General features: G+C 40.5%; 1 protein-coding gene across 15 annotated transcripts in view; it reads left to right on the plus strand.

Annotated features, from left to right (window-relative positions):
• The window catches only part of Vcf2 (VCP nuclear cofactor family member 2), a 192,354-nt gene that overhangs the window by 38,955 nt on the left and 133,497 nt on the right, over positions 1-19,902 (plus strand). The window contains exon 1 of one of the 15 annotated variants that reach the window (XM_075956828.1): positions 5,588-5,761. The exons of 9 other annotated variants lie outside the window; for them this stretch is intronic. In XM_075956828.1, coding sequence (XP_075812943.1) covers positions 5,757-5,761 — 5 coding nt within the window. In that variant the 5' untranslated portion in view covers positions 5,588-5,756. Of the gene's footprint in view, positions 1-5,587; positions 5,762-5,836; positions 6,066-19,902 lie in introns of those variants that run through there. 5 more of the 15 variants (XM_075956829.1, XM_075956820.1, XM_075956817.1 and 2 more) reach the window with 5 other exon arrangements.

The following is a 19,902-nucleotide window of genomic DNA, read 5'->3' on the forward strand; positions in this document are numbered from 1 at the left end:
GTGTCCCTGTGGTATGACTGAGCATCCTTTGGGTATATGCTCAAGAGAGGCATAGCTGGGTCTTGAGGTAGATAGATTCCCAATTTTCTAAGAAACTGCCATACTGATTTCCACAGTGGTTGTACAAGTTTGCACTCCTACCATGGAATGCAATGGAAGAGTGTTCCCCATACTACACATCTTTTCTAGCATAAGCTATCATTAGTGTTTTTGATCTTAGTCATTCTAACAGGTGCAAGATGGAATCTCAGAGTCATTTTGGATTGCATTTGCTCACCAAGATTGACCTTCAATTAGGCTTCATTTCTGTAACAAAATGAAACAACCCTGACTTAAAACCAGCTATTTATCAAAGAATATGCCTCTAAGGGACAACTCTAGGTGGCAGTGCAGGATCACAAACACCACTAAGTCCTCTGTGCACTTTTCAGGAAAAGCATAATTCTACCAGGTGGGCAAGATGAACTCAGTAACAACTAAGCGAAAAGAACAACACAGGTGTACTTAAGAAAGAATTCTGGCAACATATATGATAGGTAACACTCCCAACTGCCCAAGTGGTCAGGCTTGGTCAGTCTCCTGTCTCTTTTTAAATATCTGGGCTGGGATCTAAAAGTGATTTAAGGATGACAGCATATGTATGTACATGTGACAGCATGTGAAGTGGACATAAGCTAGTGAAATTTTCTGTTTTTGGCTGTGTCCTCTTTGAACATTACCTAGAGCTGGATAAGTACTAGAAAGAACATTCTTCTTCATTAATTTTTTAATTATGCAATTTGTATAATTAAAATGTTCAGTGTGCAGAGTGATTTCTCACTCAGAAGACATATTATTTCTAGTACAACAAATATTGTTAATAAATCCTTGTCGACATTTGATATGATAATTCTCATGTTGATTTCTACAAATTGACATGTTTCTTGAGTTGCTGGGTTTCAGCAGCCTGGTCCCAGCATCCCTGAAAAGATAGGCTCTGCCATCCAGTCATCATCAATAAGCCAGTTAGAGAGATGGGTAATAGCTAAGAGCAGAAAAAGGAGATTTCAGTGTGGCCCCACTGGGAAGAAGAACAAACAAAGAGGTCCGGCTACCCCCATTTCAGGGGTCCTAATATCTGGTTTAGGATTCAGTAGAGGGTGAGACTTAGCTACGCCTAAGCAGTGCTGGTCAGGCTGTGATCCTGCCTATCAACTGACACATTACAGCCCTGCAAAATCAGCCATGTAGTTGTCAGCAGTGTGTGAAATCTTTTCCCAGGAGACAAGCTCCCCTCTGGCTGGCACCTGAGTCCAGTCTTTTCCTTCCCAGAATGGGACTCTTAGGGTAAATTTTTATTTCTTTGGGTCCGTTGTGTCGGTAGTTTGATAGCCCAAGGCAGGGGCATGGATGTCTCTCTTTAGAATATCTTGGTTCCTACTGCGACTGCTAGAGATACATTTTGCAAAACTCATTTGAGAACATTTATCAGGTGTCTGCATTACTGTACCTTGAGATTATTGCTGACCTTTTTGTTATTAAATTCAGATTCTGTTATATTATTTTTGCTTTAAAATAAGTTCTCTTAAATTACATCAAAGGTCTATATTTTCATTTAAGACCCATGCATTTATTTTTCATACTTTTTATATAAAATTGAGCTTATGAGATTTCATATAAGATACTAATAAGTTAAAATGAGTACTTTGGGGCTGGAGAAATGACTCAGGGGCTGAGAGCACTGACTGTTCTTTCAGAGGTCCTGAGTTCAATTTTCAGTACCCACATGGTGGCTCATAACCATCTATAATAGGACCTGATGCCCTCTTCTGGTGGAATGTAGGTGTACATGCAGATCACTCCGACATAAAATATAAGTAAATAAAAATTAAAAAAATAAAAGAGTACTTTGTGGTCAGAACTATATATTCAGTATTGGAGCATATACTTATCACTTGCAAGGCTCTGAGTTCAATCCTCAGTTCAGCAAAAAGTAAAAACAAAGGAGTAAAAACAAAAAAGAAAAATAACCCCATAAGTAAATTTTAAAAGTTAGTGGAAAACAGTTCATAGAAACCAGGAGTTTTGGAACCTGGGGTGGAATACAGTCACAAACTCTATTCCCGGTCCTAGATACACTACCATCTTGCCTCAGCTTTGAAGTTGTCTAACCCCCTTGTTGTCTTTGTGTATATCAGTGGAATAGGCAATTTACATTTGAGTCAGAGCTGGGCATGGGGGTATATATCTGTAATCCTAGCATTTAGGAGGTAGAGGCAGGAGGATCAGGGGTTCAAGGTAGTCTCATTTATGTAGCTAGTTGGAGGTCAGCATGATCTACTTGAGACCCTGGTTCACAAAAATTGTCTGATTTGAGTCATTTGTTTGTTATTTACCTTGTGATGCCTTGCTTAGGATACATGTGAAAAATCCCTTTACACTAAGATTACAGGCAAGGATAGAGTACATATGCTTTCTTTCTTGGAAATAGCAAGTCCTGTTCTTGACCATACAATCTGGTATTTCCTTGTGTCCAGGCAGGAGTGAAGATATCCTAAAGAGATACTTAAATTTCCTCTGTTGGCTATCTGTTTAACAATGGACTTCAAGGAACTGGAAGTTTCCCCAGGAATTTCATCTTGGGGGAATACTGAAACCTTATACCAGCCAGAGGGAGATGCTTTCTCTTGTAGAGATTGCACACAGTTCTAATACCTTGTCAAACTACCTTGTAAGATACTGGAGTCTAAAATACAATGATGGCTGGGACCACACCTTGACCAGAAACAGCTTAGTTCTGCATACTTTTGGCTCTTTGTTTAAACCCAATTGCCACTTCTGTGTACTAGAAAATGGACTTGGGGACAGATCACTGGAGTTCTGTGCTCCTCTGCCTACTATGGCTATATACAGTAAACAAATCTGTAGGCAGAGGCTGCTTGTTCGTTCCTGGCTGCCCTGACCTGAAATAGTCACACAGAAACTGTATTAATTAAAACACTGTTCGACCTATTAGCTCAGGCTCCTTATTAACTAACTCTTTATATCTTACATTAACCCATTCCTATTATTTTGTATTTTACCATGAGGCTTGTGATTTACCTGTAAGGTTCTAGGTTGTCTGTCTCCTTTGGCAGCTACATGGTGTCTCCCTGATTCCACTATCTTTTCTCCTCTATCTCTGCTTGGAATTTCTGCCTTGCTCTATTCTGTGCTGCCATAGGCCCAAAGCAGCTTCTTTATTAACCAATGCTAATAAAACATACTCACCAGCACACAGAGAGGAATTCCACATCACAAATCTTTCCACTTTGTACTGTTACTTTGTTTATTTAATTGGCTTATTGAGAGTAGGTGGTCTGCTGTGGCCTAGGTTCTAACTAACACTTGCAACTGGAACTTTTTAGACTTTGATTCTTAGAAGTGTATACTCAAATCTTACATGATTAGCTCTAACAGACCACAAGTTTTGGGGTCATGGTTTTAGAAGTAAAGTGTTTCTCATGCACCTTGAAATCAGAAAGGGTGATATAACAAAATAACACAACCTACATTGCCATTGGGAACTACATCCTGGGAAAAATATGATGAGCTTACTATTTGAAAAAGTTAGCTTGTAAAAAAATAAACCAACCTCACTTGAACTAGGACTCAAATGTCTATGGGATAGTAGTTTTCCGTGCTGTTGTTGTCCATGCAACTCCATACTGTTTAGGTAGGACACAGTAGGGCACTAAAAATATCTTCAAAGTGAAAATTTCTCTTAATTCAAAAGCTTGTCATTGATGTAGCCCTAAACTTGGAGGTTATTTTTGGGTGTCTGGTACTTGTCAGGATGACAAGGTTTACTCATTTTTGTAATTTCCTATTTCTCGTCTTATTTTTCTGTCTGTCTGGGATACTAAATAGAAAGGAAAACTCAGAGATCATGTAGACCAATGGATTTTAAATTCTAAGAGTTAGAAACTCCCAGGAGAGGGGAAAGTGCTGTGCATAGCAGAACTATAGCAGAAGCAGGGCCTTTCTTATCACCTCTTTGCCTGTTGCTGGCTTCTCTGGCTTCTCATTCTTCCACTTGAGGAAACAGCATGCCCAGAAAACAAAGGGACAGTACTTTAAGGAAATGATAAAACTCAGGTGGAAGCAAAATTCTTTTAGGTCCTGGCCCATCAGGAGACCCTATGAAAAATAAAGAACTGCCAATCTGTCTTTATGGCAAACCTACTGTCATTAAAAGATGGGGTACAGCCTACAGTTCACATTCCCTGATAAGCTAGGTAGCAAGGAGGACCAAAGAGAGACATGCATGGATTCCCCCTAGAAAGGGGAAATAGATAAAATCTGAGTAAATTGGGAGCATGGGGGGGGGTGGGGGGAGAAAGGGAGGGGGAGGAGAGCATGGAGGACCAGGATGGGATTGTCCAGTTGCAAGAGGGACAGAGAGGGAGAGCAAGGAAAGAGATATCTTGATAGAGGGATTCAGTATGGGGTTAGGGAGAAACCTGGCACTAGGGAAATTCCCGGGAATCCACAAGGATGACCCCAGCTAAGACACCAAGCAATAGTGGAGAGGGTGCCTGAGCTGGCCTTCCCCTGTAATCAGATTCATGACTACCTTAATCGTCACCATAGAACCTTCATTCAGTAACTGATGGAAGCAGATGCAGAGATCCACAGCTAAGCACTGGGCCTAACTCCCAGGGTTCAGTCAAAGAGAGGGAGGGGCGATAATATGAGCTAAGGGGTCAAGATCATGATGGGGGAAACCCACAGAAACAGTGGGCACTCACTGACTCTAGACTGATAGCTGGGGAGCCTGCATAGGACTGAACTAGGCCCTCTGAGTGTGCATGACAGTTGTGTGACTTGGGCAGTCTGTGGGGACACTGGCAGCGGGACCAGGGTTTATCCCTAGTGCAACAGCTGGCTTTTTGGAGTCCATTCTCTGTGGAGGGTTACCTTCCTTGCTCAGCCTAGATACAGGGAGGAGGGCCTTGGTCCTGCCTCAAGTGATGTGACAGACTTTGTTGGGAGGCCTCACCCTCTCTGAGGATTGGCTGGGGTGGGGGTGAGAAGAGGGTGAGGGGAGGGGGGAGGGGAGTGGAGCGGGAGGAAGGGAAGGAGGGGGTACTGGGCTTGGTATGTAAAACAAAAAGATTATTTTTAAATAAAAGTAAATTTAAAAAGATGGGATACAGTTCCATTAAAAATGAAACCTCTTTTTGTTACAAAATATGATTTTTTTTTTGGTTAGGATAGAGCTAAAATAATTCAGAAGGCTTTTAAGATTTTTTTCTTGTCAATGCCTGGGAGCGCAGCAGGGCGCCTATCCTTTATTGGTCCTACAGGCACGCTGTTGCCTGATGCTCAAATGTGACCTAAGAGGGAAAGAAGGCCCCAAAGGATGAGAGGCCCCTCTTAAAGAGACAGATCATGCAGCCCCAGTGGTGGATTGCTTGGCCGATCGCTTAGGCGCTGCTGTGGGCAGTTAGATTCAGATAGGTGAGGGCCTGGAGGACAGTGAGTGCGTCAGAAATGGGTTCGAGGCTGGGGTGAGTGGGAGGAGCATGTTCTTGTGTACGTCCTGAGCGTGAGGCGCAGGGGGCTGTCGGGAACAGGTTCTGGACATCACCAACCACGTCTCTTAGGCAACAGGCAACTACAGCGTTGGAAGGAAAGTGCAGGAGACTCGGAGCCAGACTGGCAGCAACCTCCCCAGCATATGCTTGCAGCCTCTGAACCAGCCAATCCTACCCTAAGAAGAGCTCATCTTTCCAATGTGGTAGGGACTTCCTGTTGCTGTTGCCATGGTTCCGCGGGCGGGACTTAAGAGAGGCTTCCTTTGTTTGAATGGTTCTCCAGTCCCCTTGCTCAGGTTTGAGTGCGTTGTGTGTTGTTCATCCCACCTGTCTTTCCCAGCCTTCATCTTATGGGCTGTGGGCAGAAAAGCAGCGGAAAAGATGGATGATCCTCCGAAGATGGACGATCCTCCGATGTGGGTGCCTGTCTGTTTCTTTAAAGTCTTAGATGGCAGTGTTGCGCCATACAGCCCTTTCTCCTCTGCCCTGTGTGTTTGAAAAAATACTGTGAGTCTTTTTAAATAAGAAGGCTTTTTTCCCCTTCCCTTCTTCCCTTCTCGTCTTCCCTTTCTCCTCCCCTCCCCTTCCTTTCCCCGTAGTAGGATTTGTGCCTGCCTGGAACTGGCAATTGAGTTAATAAATTCTAGACTTTACCTTGTTGATATTCACAGCCTTAGAACAAATCCCTTTATTTTTTAAGTTGGCTTTACTGTTGTGGGGCAGCCTAGACACTACAGCGACTTGTGTTTTGGCTTCTTTGAAAGGCTTTATTCTGTCCCCAGCTTGTCCTGGGTTTGTGGACCTTTATCCGTGTGTTCTTTCAGTGGAGACTTGGTTTCACTTCCATCTGGAAAATTTCTGTAAAGTGTTAATGAAAACAAGTTTTTTTCTTACAGTCCTATCACCTAGTGATCACCATTAATTGAATTTCATGGTAATTGCCTTAGAGCTTTCTAATGCGTACGGCTCTATTAAAGATACTAGGCTGCATATTTGTGCCTTTGCTTTAGCGTCTTAAAAACTTTGAAAATCAGACCAAATTCCATTGATATGTAATTATTGTATGTCACATTAAAATCTCATATTTAGCCATTTGTCACATGAACATTTTCCTCAGTGTGACGAAATTATTTAATAACTGATATGAATTATACAAACAACCCATAGCCCCATCTCATTACCAAATATTTTAAAAGTATATTGTTGCTAAGTACAAGATCTGTACTAGTTTGTTTCTTTTTTGCTCACCATCAGTTTTTAAGCACATAAAAAAGTGGCTAGCAGTGTGTTCTGAATAGATACGTTGTGTGTTTGAATTAGTGTTTGATTTCTGCAGGGTAATTTTGTTACAAATACAGTGTGACATTTCATAATATCCTGTGGTGTTTAAACAAGTTTCCTACATGCTTTTTCTTTCTATTTAAACTATGTGAGTAATAAGTATAACATTAGAATTTAAAACTACATTTGTTTCCAGGTTTACATTCCTTCCCAGAGTGTCTTGTCTTTTCTTGTATTTAGCACAAAAAGGTGTTCTACAAGAGTGTATAATATAGAATGTGATTCCAGATCTGTGTGCCACAGTCACCGTAAATATAAGGGGTAGTGACGGCAGTGTCTGCTTCAGTGTTGATAACCTGCACAAATAGCTCAACAGGTTCTTAACTTGGGTCCTCACTACTAGATGTCATATTATTATTGTCTCTGCTGTTTGCCATGACATATGTAGTAGGGAATTTTAAACCAGGTCTTTATTTATTTATTTCCATCTGGGTGTGATAAGATCTCCTTAAATGTATAATCTCTTGAGATTCCCATTTCTACCTTCTAGTAGGAAATCATTGTGTAATTTTGAGTGAACTGAATTAAGAAGGATGTATTAATACATTACTCAAAGATATTGCTTCTTTAACTTACAAAGAATATTTTCATACATTCTTATATTTCTAGAAGTATATTCATTGACTTTACAAGTTCAACTTTTTATATTAATTAAATTTGTTTTTGACAATATTTTTTTCTATGGGCATCTGCTGCATGAAAGTTAATTCCCATTCTCTGTGAACTTTGGCTTTTGTGTACTCATCATCATTTATAAATTTTGAAAAATAATATTGATTTTGGTGCAAATGTAGAAATTAGCCCCACTGTAACAATATTATATATATATATATATATGTTTTCCTTTTAAATTATATTTTTGGTCTTTAGATATATAATTATTAGTACTAATCCCACCCCCACCTCTCTGCTGGGGATGGAACTTAGAGCTTGGAGCTCTGAATGAACACACTACCACTGAACTACTGCTCTGCCTTCCTCAGAGTACTGAATCTATTTTCCACTGCTTTATTCTTTTGTATAGAGCTGAAAGTCCCATCTGCTCTTACCTTCCCTGCCACTTATTTTTAGCCTAATCTGTTAATTTTTCCACTGTCCTGATGAAGTCCCCATTAGAATGCTTAAAAAACTCCAAGTAAATAAAAATTCTAAGTGACTGCACATTTAAGATTTTCCATAACTACTTGCTACAATCACTACCCTCCAGGACTCCAACATACGTCTATTCCTCATATTCCCTGAACTTGTAATTTAGCACAATTACATGGTTTTTATACTCTGTCTAGATCCTCCAGATTTTGAGACATTAAAACTACCCATGCATGCACATAAATTTAACTTTTACCTATCAGGGCAGAGCTGGTAGTTGTGAAAATGGTTGTCTCTTTCAGTGTAGCTGAAGGGGCAAAGAATTCCTGGCAGTTTACATAAGCAGTGATGATTTTATCAAAGGAAGAGAGGAGTATAAGATGTGGCGTGGAGTGGTAGATTCACTAACCATGACTCTTCTACCATTTCAATCTCAAAAGGAATGTCAGTGTTGAGAGAGGACCTACATGAACTCCACTGACTTTCTCTGTCCTGTGGCAGTCTTACTTGTTTCCATGGAGAAGGGGGACTGCTCCTCGGATGCTGTCCAGTGGGTGTGGGAGTTTACAAAAGTGATGAAGAAATTGTTTTGCATATTCACTGTTAATTTATCATGGCAATCTCTTTTGTTTACTTGTTTTGCTGGTTATTTCTTAGATAGGGTATGTCTGTGGAGCTCAATCTGTTTTTATTCTTTTGCCTCAGCCTTCTGTGTTCTGGGGTAACATAAGTATATTGCAAGCCGGGCTTTCTGATTCATTTCTATTATAGTCACCTTGGAATATATGGAAGAAAATAAATGAAAAAGTGTAATCCTTTTTTAATGTGTTTTGCATATTGCATTCATTTTTCCATAATTGTGGTAATATATCGTTCACTATTAGATTATGAAGTTGTTTTTTCCTACTAGGTAATAAGTATATTTTCTTAAAAGTCAGTTTCCAGTAGTCTGCCATATATATCATCTACAACATGATTCACAGTTCCTTAATTGTTTCTGAAAAAGAAAAAAATAACGCTACAATAAACACTTCCAGTACTTCATTGCCCTTGTTTAAACAATGTTCCTACTGTGGTTTCTGCCAAGTGGACACATACTGCAAGACTCCTCTGACCAAGAAAACTTGCCAATATCTGCAACATTGTGTTTTGAGATTACTGCTAACCTTCAAAATTTTACTGTGCTGAGATTTGAATTTATCGTCTTAGTTTTTAAAAATGTCTTTCACATTATTTGTGATTCAGTGCTGTTTCATACATTTTAGTCATATACATTTTTACATACTCTGAAAATGAATTTTTAAAATTTCATATGTGATATTGGTTTTAAAGGGAATGCATCATGACTTGGGAGTACCTCTCGGTGGCAGTGCACTTGCATAGCAAGTGGGCAAGTAAATCCGTGGGATGAATATCCACTTACACCAAAAAAAACCCCAAACAACAAACAATAAATAAATGAACATTAAAATAAAAATATTAAAATAATTCTCAAGGAACACTCCAAAAATTTCCATATACAGATTTATAATCTGAGAAAGATCATAGTCACAGACTGCCTGCCTTATATAAACTGCCATCAAGGTTCATCTCTAGAGTTGGCCCATTTTAGGTTTCTCCTTGATGTCTGTGGTTAAAGAGACAGGGTAAAATGTTTGGGACACTAGGAGGAAAGCTTAGAGATCTTGAAACCAGTAGATTTCCAAATGTTTAAGTGCAAGAAACTTTCTTGGGGGAGGGTGTAGGTGGAAGGGTTCTTCTCTTCCACTCTCTTGCCTAGTTGATGCTACTCTCAGCTTCTGGTTCTCAGGGTTGAAGAAACAACCTGCCCAGAGAACAGCAAGTTTTGCTTGTTTGGGTTATTTGTTTTTTCAGGAAAGCAGGAGAGGATCATGGAGCTTGGACTGGAAGGGGTGATCTCTTGAGCCCTGGTCAAGGCCTACCTCTTTGCTCACAGGACTGTTTAGTCCCCCTCCCTTTTAAGTAAATATGCGCTCCCCCCACCGTTGACTTCTGTGAGGATTGAGTTAAAATTAAGACAGGAGCAGAGAGATGCAAGCAGGGTGCCTGTCTTGTACTGAAGGGCACAGTCTTCTGTGTTGCCCAGGGCATGTCCCCAGGAGACTTTAGAGGGGAAGAGAAGGATCCCCAGCAGGCAAGGCTCCATTGCTTGCCTGAGCGGTGTCATGCGGCCATGCGGTGGGCAGTTAGGATTAACGGGATGAGCGGGATGAGCTCTGCAAGGAAGACAGTGAGTACAGCCACGTGAAAAGCAGGATCAAAGGCTGGGCGGAATGGGAGGAGTGTGTCCAGGGACTGGCATGCATCTCACGTGGTGCGCAGGGCAATAGGTCCTACTTATCAGCAGTCCCATTCTACAGCAGCGGTTGCATCCCTTGGTCAGCAGAGAACTACAGCACTGGAAGGAAGGCGCAGTCCTGCTTCTGGAGGGAGACTAACAAGGCCTTTCAGGACACTTGTGCTCAGGCTTCCGATTCAGCAGTACTACTACAAAGAACAGCATCTTCCGATGTGGTAGGGATTTCCTCTTGCTGTTGCTATGGTTTCACGAGCAGAACTAAGGGAGGTTTCCTTTGTTGGCATAGACTGTTTAGCTACTTGGGCAGGTGTGAGTTGTGAGTTCGCTGCGTGGTCTGTCTGGTTAGTCACCTCAGTAGGTTGGCTTTTCTCATCTTTATTTAATAGGTTGGGGGCAGAAAATTCCCCAGAAAAGATGGACTCTCTCTGATGTTGGTGTCTTTCTGACCCTTAGATGGCAGCATTTCTTAATGCAGTGGGCCTCTTTGCTTCTTCTCCCTCCCTTTGCCTGTGGAAAAAAAAAAAATCCCCTGCTGTGGAGTCTTTTTTTTCCCTCTTAGAGCGGCTTTAGAGAAAAAAAAAAAGTCTTGGAGCCTGAGATTAAGTTACCAACTTCCGAGATTCCCTCCCAGCTCCCTACCTCTTGGACAAAGAGCTTTTCTTTTCCAGTTAGCCTTGGTTTAGTGGGGCGGCCTAGGAACTCATTTTTTCCCCTTCTGGCCTTGGAGTTTATGCACCTTTGCAAATAATTTCTTCCAGTATAGATTTTATTTCACTGCATTCTGGACATTTTCTGGGGATTTAATGAAAACAGTTTTTACTCACAGACCTATCACTCAGTGATCACCATTAATTCCATTTGTGATCCTTGCTTAAGACATTTTCTCACCCATACAGGTACGTTTAAAGCATACTGAGATCCATATTTGCACATGAAAAAAACCTGTGGAATTATTGCTGTGAATCTCATTAACTTTACAATTACTGTAAGCTTCCTTTAAGTGCCACATATCTAGCTAGGCTGTGTTACCTTTATCCTAGTTTAATCTAGCTACAACTATGACAGAGTTCTTTCTGAGATGATGAGAAAACAAAAGGAACCCTTGGATTCCTATAGAAATGTTAAACAACAAAGGATTTTCCCCTAGGAGCTTTACAAGTTCTACCCACCCCCACTGCCATCCCCTAACCAGGACACCAACAGAACAGTGTCTAGTAGCCTGTCCTCCACACCACAGCTGTTGAACACAGGAACATTTCTTCTGGTTAATTTATTTTGTTTATGTATGTATTATTTCATAAAACTCAGTAGTATCTACAGTTTCTTTTTTCTTCTTTCTTTTTTTTTGGGGGGGTGAGAAACAGGGTTTCTCTATGTAATAACTCTGGCCTGGAACTCACTTTGTAGACCAGGCTAACATGGAACTCACAGAGATCCGCTTCCCTCTTCCTCCTTAGTGCTGGAATTAAAGGTGTGCTCCACCCATGCTTGGCATATTGCAGTTTCTTAAATGGACTTTCTTTTCACTTTCTTGTGGGCATGTGCGTTATTACAATTTACCAAGAAAGTCTTCCCCAGTGTGTCTTTTACTCATTTTTTGATTCCATAACAGAAAAGCATCCTCAAAAGCGCTGTGTTTTCTTTTTTTTTATTTTTTAATTATATTTTATTTTTTTTACTTAAAAATTTCTACCCCCTCCCCTCCTCCCATTTTCCTCCCCCTCCCCCTCCCTCGTCAGCCCCAAGAGCAGTCAGGGTACCCTGCCCTGTGGGAAGTCCAAGGTCCTCCCCCCTCCATCCAGGTCTAGAAAGGTGAGCATCCAAACTGACTAGGCTCCCACAAAGCCAGTACCTGCAGTAGGATCAAAACCCAGTGCCATTGTCCTTGGCTTCTCAGTCAGCCCTCCTTGTCTGACACGTTCAGAGAGTCTGGTTTGATCATATGCTCCATCAGTCCCAGTTCAGCTTGCTTTGGTGAGCTCCCATTAGATCAGCCCCACCGTCTCTGTGGGTGGGCGCACCCCTTGAGGTCCTGACTTCCTTGCTCATGTTCTCCCTCCTTCTGCTCCTCATTTGGACCTTGGGAGCTCAGTGCAGAGCTCCCATGTGGGTCTCTGTCTCTAGCTTCATCCATTGCCAGATGAAGGTTCTATGGTGATATGCAAGATATTCATCAGTATGGCTATAGGATAGGGCTATTTCAGGCTCCCTCTCCTCATCTGCCCAAGGATCTAGCTGGGGAAATCTCTATGGACACCTGGGGACACCTCTAAAATCAAGTCTCTTGCCAACCCTAAAATGGCTCCCTTAATTAAGATATATACTTCCCTGCTCCTATATCCACCCTTCCTCCATCCCAACCATCCCATTCCCCCAAGCTAAGTGCTGTGTTTTCTAAGGACTTGATAGACAAGGGCCATTGGTAAACTCTTTCTTGATGCTATTGATAACTGACTCCACATGTGTATTGTGTTGTCTCCAGAAGCATACATTAAAGGTGGTAAATCAATATCTGTTTCAGGGAGATGATGCTTTACATAAACAGTCAAGAGATTATTTTTTTTAGCTTGTCTCCTGGCAAGGGTAGGTTCACTATTATTCTTATTGTGATCTACAGTATTTGCTACAGTGTATAGTACCTTCCCTTTAGTTTTGATGAGGCATGCCTTGCTACGCATATATAGCCTTGGCTAGCCTGATGTTTTCTATATAATCTAGGCTAACTAACCTTGAACTCCTAGGAATCCTCAGTCTTCCCCAGTGCTGAGATTACAGGCACCTGTGATATCAGCGGATGTTAGGGTTTTGTAGACATCTATTGAGATTTCTGGGTCCCAGAACAAGGAGCTAGACAAAGAAATGTAGATAATAGCAGAAACAAGACACAAGTTATCAGAAATAAATATACTTCCAACGGAGGAATTGGGCTGGAGTTGGGAGGAAAATTAGAAGCATGGAGTACTGGGACATTTATAGGTCATCTGCATAGTGCAGGCTTTTTGCTCACACTAGTTTTTAACATTTAGGCCTTGGTAGTATGTGTAGGGCATACTGTTCTAGTCTTCCTCTCTGCCAGCTCATTTATTCTGGACGAGAGAGAGGGATGGATTCACTAATCACAGTTGTTCTACCATTTCCACATTTAAAGAGGGCATCCATTTTTGCATGGTAACACTGTTTTAAGTCTGCTTACTTCTGTGACGTATGGCAACCTGACTTCATTGTTTAGATGGAGAGGGCTGGATACTCTCTCCTTAGTCTGCCAACGAAATCTTTGCATGCATTCACTCTTACTTTAAAAATGAAATTCATTTCCATAAATAAATTTTAATGGGGCTGGAGAGATGGCTCATTGGTTAACAGCACTGGCTGCTCTCCCAAAGGACCCGGGTTTCAATCCCAGCATCCACAGGGTAGCTTACAACTGTCTGTAACTCCAGTTCCAGGATGTCCAGTGCCCTCTTCTGACCTTCATTGGAACCAGGAATGCATACAGTGCACAAACTACATGATGGGAAAGCATCCATATGCATAAAATAATTTTTTAAAAAAGTTTAAAAATTAAAATGTGTGCACACACATAAGCCATGGCATGCATATGGAATTCAGAAGACAGCTTTTGGGAGTTGGTTCTTTCCTTCCATCATGTGGGTCTTGGGAATTGAACTCAGGTCCGTAGGCTTGGAGGCAGACAGCTTTACCTGCTGATTGCTGCCTGACAATTCATTTCTACTGTAATTTTGGAACACACAGAAAATAATAAGGGAAATAATCATTACTGAAGTGCTCATAAACATCTCATTTCAATGTATTTTTCCCCACATTTTCAAATGCTATCAATATACTCTCTCAAAGTATATTATACAATACTGACTTCTGAAATTTTCATATTAAATAATACATTTTTGGAAATTTAAATTTCTCAGCATTCTAATGTATTTAAAAATTCCTATATTTTCCTGCATTAGAATAATTGTACAACAAATACCATTAATACATCATTTCTCTAATTTTAGACAATATTCCACTTGTGGATTGCTAAAGTAGAGATGAAAATAATATTTTTTAAATTATTTTTGATATCTGGTATCTTTTCATGCCTTTAATATACATGCATGTGGATTTTTTGATTTTTTTTGTTTTACTTTTTACTTTTTTTTTCAGATCTGGGGAGTGATCCAGAGATTTATACATACTAGGCAAGCACCTAGCCATTGAACCCAGGCCCTCTTTTGAAAATACTTGTATACTTGATGTAATGGATGGTTGTCTTGAAGATATCTTCTCAGTATCTGAGAAATAAAACATTTATTAATTTCAATGAGTACCTGACAGACACAGTGCATTTAAACATTCAGAACATCTCTCTGAGTCATGTGTCTTTGGGAGCCTTATACACAAATTGCTTTATATCAGGTGCTTCATGTTACTTAGGTTTGTGCCACTCCACTACATAAGGAATCTCTCCAGGTTTGTGACATTGTTACAAATGATAGATTTATCTTGCACATTTATGCAGTTTTGATCTATTGTGTTTTCATTCTCTGTTGGTAAACTAATGATTTTTGTGTATCTCTTCTAATCAAGATTTCTTACCAGAGCGTTATTTTATATTTGAACTGATACGACCGAAGATGATTCCAGGTGTTTACTATTGAGTTTTCTCCAGTATGTGCTGTCATCTTTGTTAGAAAGGTCTTCTTGTATTCTGTCTTTAAGTGTCTCTCTTCTTGGAACTTCCATATTTTTTTTTTACAGCGAATCAAAAAACTGAAAGCTTTTCCATTTTGTGTATTTTCTATCCCATGTGAATCCTTACATACTTCAGAAATCATTGAGGAGAGCCGAAGGCATTCACATTCTCTGCATTCACCTTATTTCCTTTTCTGTTCCTAATACTATTTTATTTCCTTGCTGAGATGTGATGTGAGCATTTAGGAATGAAGAACACGAAGGATTTCTCCGTCTCCACACACCTGCCTTTCGTATGATTTTACTCTACAAGGGTTTTCTTAATAATAGGAACTAGAATCCAACTGAAGTTTTTGTCACATTGATTATCTTTATTATGTTCAAAGTATCTATGACCTGACGCCTTAGATTTTTACTGGAATTTTTTAATATTTATTTATTTATTTATTATGTATACAATATTCTGTCTGTGTGTATGTCTGCAGGCCAGAAGAGGGCACCAGACCTCATTACAGATGGTTGTGAGCCACCATGTGGTTGCCGGGAATTGAACTGAGGACTTTTGGAAGAGCAGGCAATGCTCTTAACCTCTGAGCCATCTCTCCAGCCCCTTTCCTGGAATTTCTGTAGTCATCTTTGAAGTTCTGGTCTTTCTGTTGTCACCAGGTTCCTGAAGGTTTCCTGTATCACATATCCATGGAGCTTATGAGGGGGAAAATCCTGCAAATCCCACTCCTCCACAGTGAAGTTCACAGCCACATCTTCACAGGTTACAGACTTCATTTCTGCTTCCCAGTTCTCCTCCCTTCACAACTGTTTCTGGGGTCAGTTGTCACAAAGTGACAGAAATTGGGTTACCTGAATCCTCTCTCAACTTGAATCAAGATAATGCCCTTTCAGACTACTTTTTTCTTCTTTTCAGATACTTCCTTCTTCCTTTGCCTGCTGCCCAGGTTTTCACTAGTCTGGCCAGGCTAAACTTGAACTCTGTAGCCCAGGCAGGCCTTGACCTTGGAATTTATTGCCTCCTACTTGCTCTCTACCCTATGTATGTATGTGTTTGTGTATGTACGTATGTATATATGTATACTTTTTGAGATAGTCTCCCTCAGTGTACCTGGACCTGAATATCTATTAAGCTAAACTGACTGGCCAGTGAGTTCCAGGAATCTGCCTCTCTCCCAATTATCCTTTCTGCCACCCTAGCACTGGGATTACAAGTATGCTTACTGAGTGCTAGGGATACAGACCCAGGTCCTTGTGCTTGCAGGAGCAAGCACTTTACCAACGGAACCATTTAGCCAACCGCTATTTAAGGAATGATTAGTGAATGGCACAAGAAGAGTTGGTATTGGTGCTCTTGGCTACTGTAAGCCAAAGAGTGAGAACATAGACATTGTCTGGTATTGGAACACTTACAGATTAGGGAGGAGGGGGAAAAGGAGCAGCACAAATGGTTTTGAGAGGAGCTCAGAGCTACAGGTCTGGTAATGGTAAGAAACAGTGACCAGTAACGTGGAGGATCACAAGAGGTCAACGGCTGTGGCTGTAATATGGAAGCATTAGGGATTTGGAAGGTCAAGAGATGGCACTGCTGGTGATGAGAGAGGAGGATGAAAGAAAAAGACACCAGGAAAAAGCATAGTCTTTCCTGCTGCACAGGGCAGGGCCACAGGCAGGGAGACTTAGCAAGAGAAAATGAGAATGCCCCTGGGCAGAGGACCCTCTGGTGGCCTTCTCAGTGTTGAGGACCCCGAGTTACTTTTAAAGGTAAAGAAGACAGTGCAAGCACCGGAGTGGGAGGAGTATGTCCAGGGAATTGACACGTGTTTCAGTTCTGGCACAGCAGGAATAATTAGGCAGTGTGTTTCTTTTATCAGTACTGTCAACCCTTAGCCTGCAATTCACAGCAGCTTTAGAAGGGGTGTTTAGGCAGATCCCAGGGTGGAGACTGGAGGTGACCTCTCTGGGTTCCTGTACGTCCTAGAACCTGCCAATCTTAGAGTAGACTTTCTCTCCAGTCTCTCTCCCTTCATTCATGCTTCCTGTGGCATATGTATGCACTCCCTGTTGCTGTTGCCATGGTTCCGAAGGCAGGACTTACGTTTCTGTGCCGGAGTCTTTGCTGTTACCACTTGATTTATTATCTTCCCTTTCATCCTACTCTCTCAGCCAGGTCTCTGAGTTTTCCATAGAAAAGTAGCTGGAAAGATCCCCTGATTTACAGATGCCAGTGACGCATCCTGCCGCGCAGTTGCTTCACCTTTTGCCCTGCCCTTCACCTTGGAAAAGGCCATGCAGAGCCTTTTGCTGGAGAAGACCTTTCTTCTGGTTTTAGTGCCACACAGATTCCTATGGTGGGGCTGCTGCCTTCTGGGCAAAAAGTCATCATTTAGGGATACAACCCTTTAGAGTTCAGATATTCAATTCACCCATGGGATTGCCTAGGTACCTTATCAACTTGGCATTTCTGCTTCTCTGATTTCATGGACACATTGATGTCCTTTATCAACATATTCATCCTTTATAATAACAATTCTTTCTCACTGTAGAAAATTCAGAAGACAGATATACAATACAGAAAGCCAATCTTATCCACAGTCCTATTGCTGAGAAGTTAATCTCTTTTTTTTTTTTTGGTTTTGAGCCTGTCCTGGAACTAGCTCTTGTAGACCAGGCTGGCCTCAAACTCACAGAGATCTGCCTGCCTCTGCCTCCCAAGTGCTGGGATTAAAGGCGTGCGCCACCACCGCCCGGCAAGAAGTTAATCTTTTATAATTAACTGCAATAATTTTCCTAAATATTTTCATTCATGAAGTGTAATTAACTAAAATGGGGATTAGGTTCCGTTATAACTTAAACATATTGCTTTAGAGCTCTGTTTTCTTTTTTTGAAAAGTAACTTTTTTCCACTATACACATTTTTGTTTTATACCTAAAACATAAAGTATTGAAAACTTTAGTAAAACAGAAGATCAAAACACAGTAAATCATGGTTCAAGGACAGCCATCAGGTGCAGTCTTGTGAAGGCAGTAGCTGAGATTTATACTTAATCATAACCAGCACCTGGAGGAATATTTTTACTGTAGTCTCTGCTCAGTGAGTGCTCTGAGATGAAATGTTTGCATTTTCATTATGTGTATATGTATCAGTGTTCCCATAGCATTGTGTTGTAAGAGTTTTCTACATAATCTTTTCTACTTTACTATTCTGTTTTGAAAATAAATTTTATTACCTTAGGTCTGGTTAGTTCACTCAAGAAGAAATCATTTAGCTACCTGGTAATAAACAGAGCTCTGATCTTTACAGGTTCAAAGAACTTTGCCTCATTCTATGAGGTTTAACTAAATTCTATATATCACAGAATTTCTTTGGGTAATGTGATGGACCTGTTATTGATGCTCCATGTGTTGCTTTGATTGGCTCTCACTATATTTCCTATGTTTCTTCAAGGACTGTCCTGGATCATAGGCAATTCATAGCATCTAGGATTTTGGAAAGTATCTCAAGGTTAACTGATAAAGTATTAAAAATCTGGATTCAGATTAAATTGTTACATTGGATTTTTAATTTGGATCATGTATGAGGTAGGGGGCTCAGAAGAATGTACAATTTAGAAATACACATGTAAGTGCCAAATTACTGAAATACTCTTGTAATTAAGAACACAATTATTTGACAGGAAGCAATGTGTTTGAAGGAAAGTTAGTTCTATTGAACTATTCCTTAATCTCTAAGGCCAGCTACTAGTTTTGATGTTTCTTTCCCATGTCTGACATATCTGGAAAAACAGTCTTGTATTTGCTACTGAGAATTTTCTTTATAAAGACCAGTGTATACAAATAATATAACTTTATCTATACTGTCAACTTTTTTGCTGTAAAAAAGTTGTTTGAATAGCTATCCAATTATGCACTAATTTTTCCGTTTCTGTAGAAGAGGGGATAGATTTAATACTCAAGAGAACTCCCCCCAGTCACTTTTGCCATTCCTACTTATTATCTAGTCCCTTCATTTCTCTGGGCATTTTTCCTAATTTTAAGAGGTTAGCACTTGAGACAGGAAAATAGATCCAGGGAAGGAAATGCTTAAACATCCCTTGTTCTCAGAATTCTCATTTTTCTATTAAACAGTGCTTATAGAAACAGGAAAGAGGCGCTGGGGAAGGTGTTTTGAAAAGAGCTGATAGCAGTTTGAGTCTCTCAGACATGAACATAAGATTGAAGACTAAAGAAAAAGTGTACATAACTAGAATCAACAATATTAAGGAATGCCAACACGTTAAACCTAGTTTCTAATTAAGTGGTTAAGAAGAGTGTCTGTCTAATCAATTATAGGATTTCTGCAAGGATTTTAAGATCAGGCAAGTCTTCCAGTACTCTTGAAGCTGAAGCAGGAGAATTACAGCAAGTTCAAGACCAGCCAATCCACAATAGTGAGTTTGATGACAGATTGGGCTACAGAGTGAGACTCTGAAAAAAAAAGATATGAATTATAATGGCAAACACCACAACAAAATTGATGATTAAGTAGTGTGGCAGGTACTTTTATTATTCCCTGAAATGGTGTCTTCCTATATAACAGCTCAGGCTGGCTTGGGACTCATAATGTAGCCCAAGTAGCAATGGAGCTAGAGATGTTTATACCTCAGCCTTCTTGGAGCTGGGAATACAGGAATGCATCACTATATCTGGTTTCATCAAAAACACTTTTAGACAGTTTCAGGGAAGTCATCAGCCAGAGTGTCATGGTAGCAATCAAGTCAGGTAGCTACAATGACATCATACTTGTTGGTATAGCAACAGGAATGATCTGACAGTACACAGGACGTGTCTGTTCCTAGCCACAGGCGGAAAGAACACAAGAATAAATAGGCAAAGAAGGCTCGCGTATTTTGAGTT

This window comes from Microtus pennsylvanicus, chromosome X (assembly GCF_037038515.1).
Source record: "Microtus pennsylvanicus isolate mMicPen1 chromosome X, mMicPen1.hap1, whole genome shotgun sequence".
NCBI lineage: Eukaryota > Metazoa > Chordata > Mammalia > Rodentia > Cricetidae > Microtus > Microtus pennsylvanicus.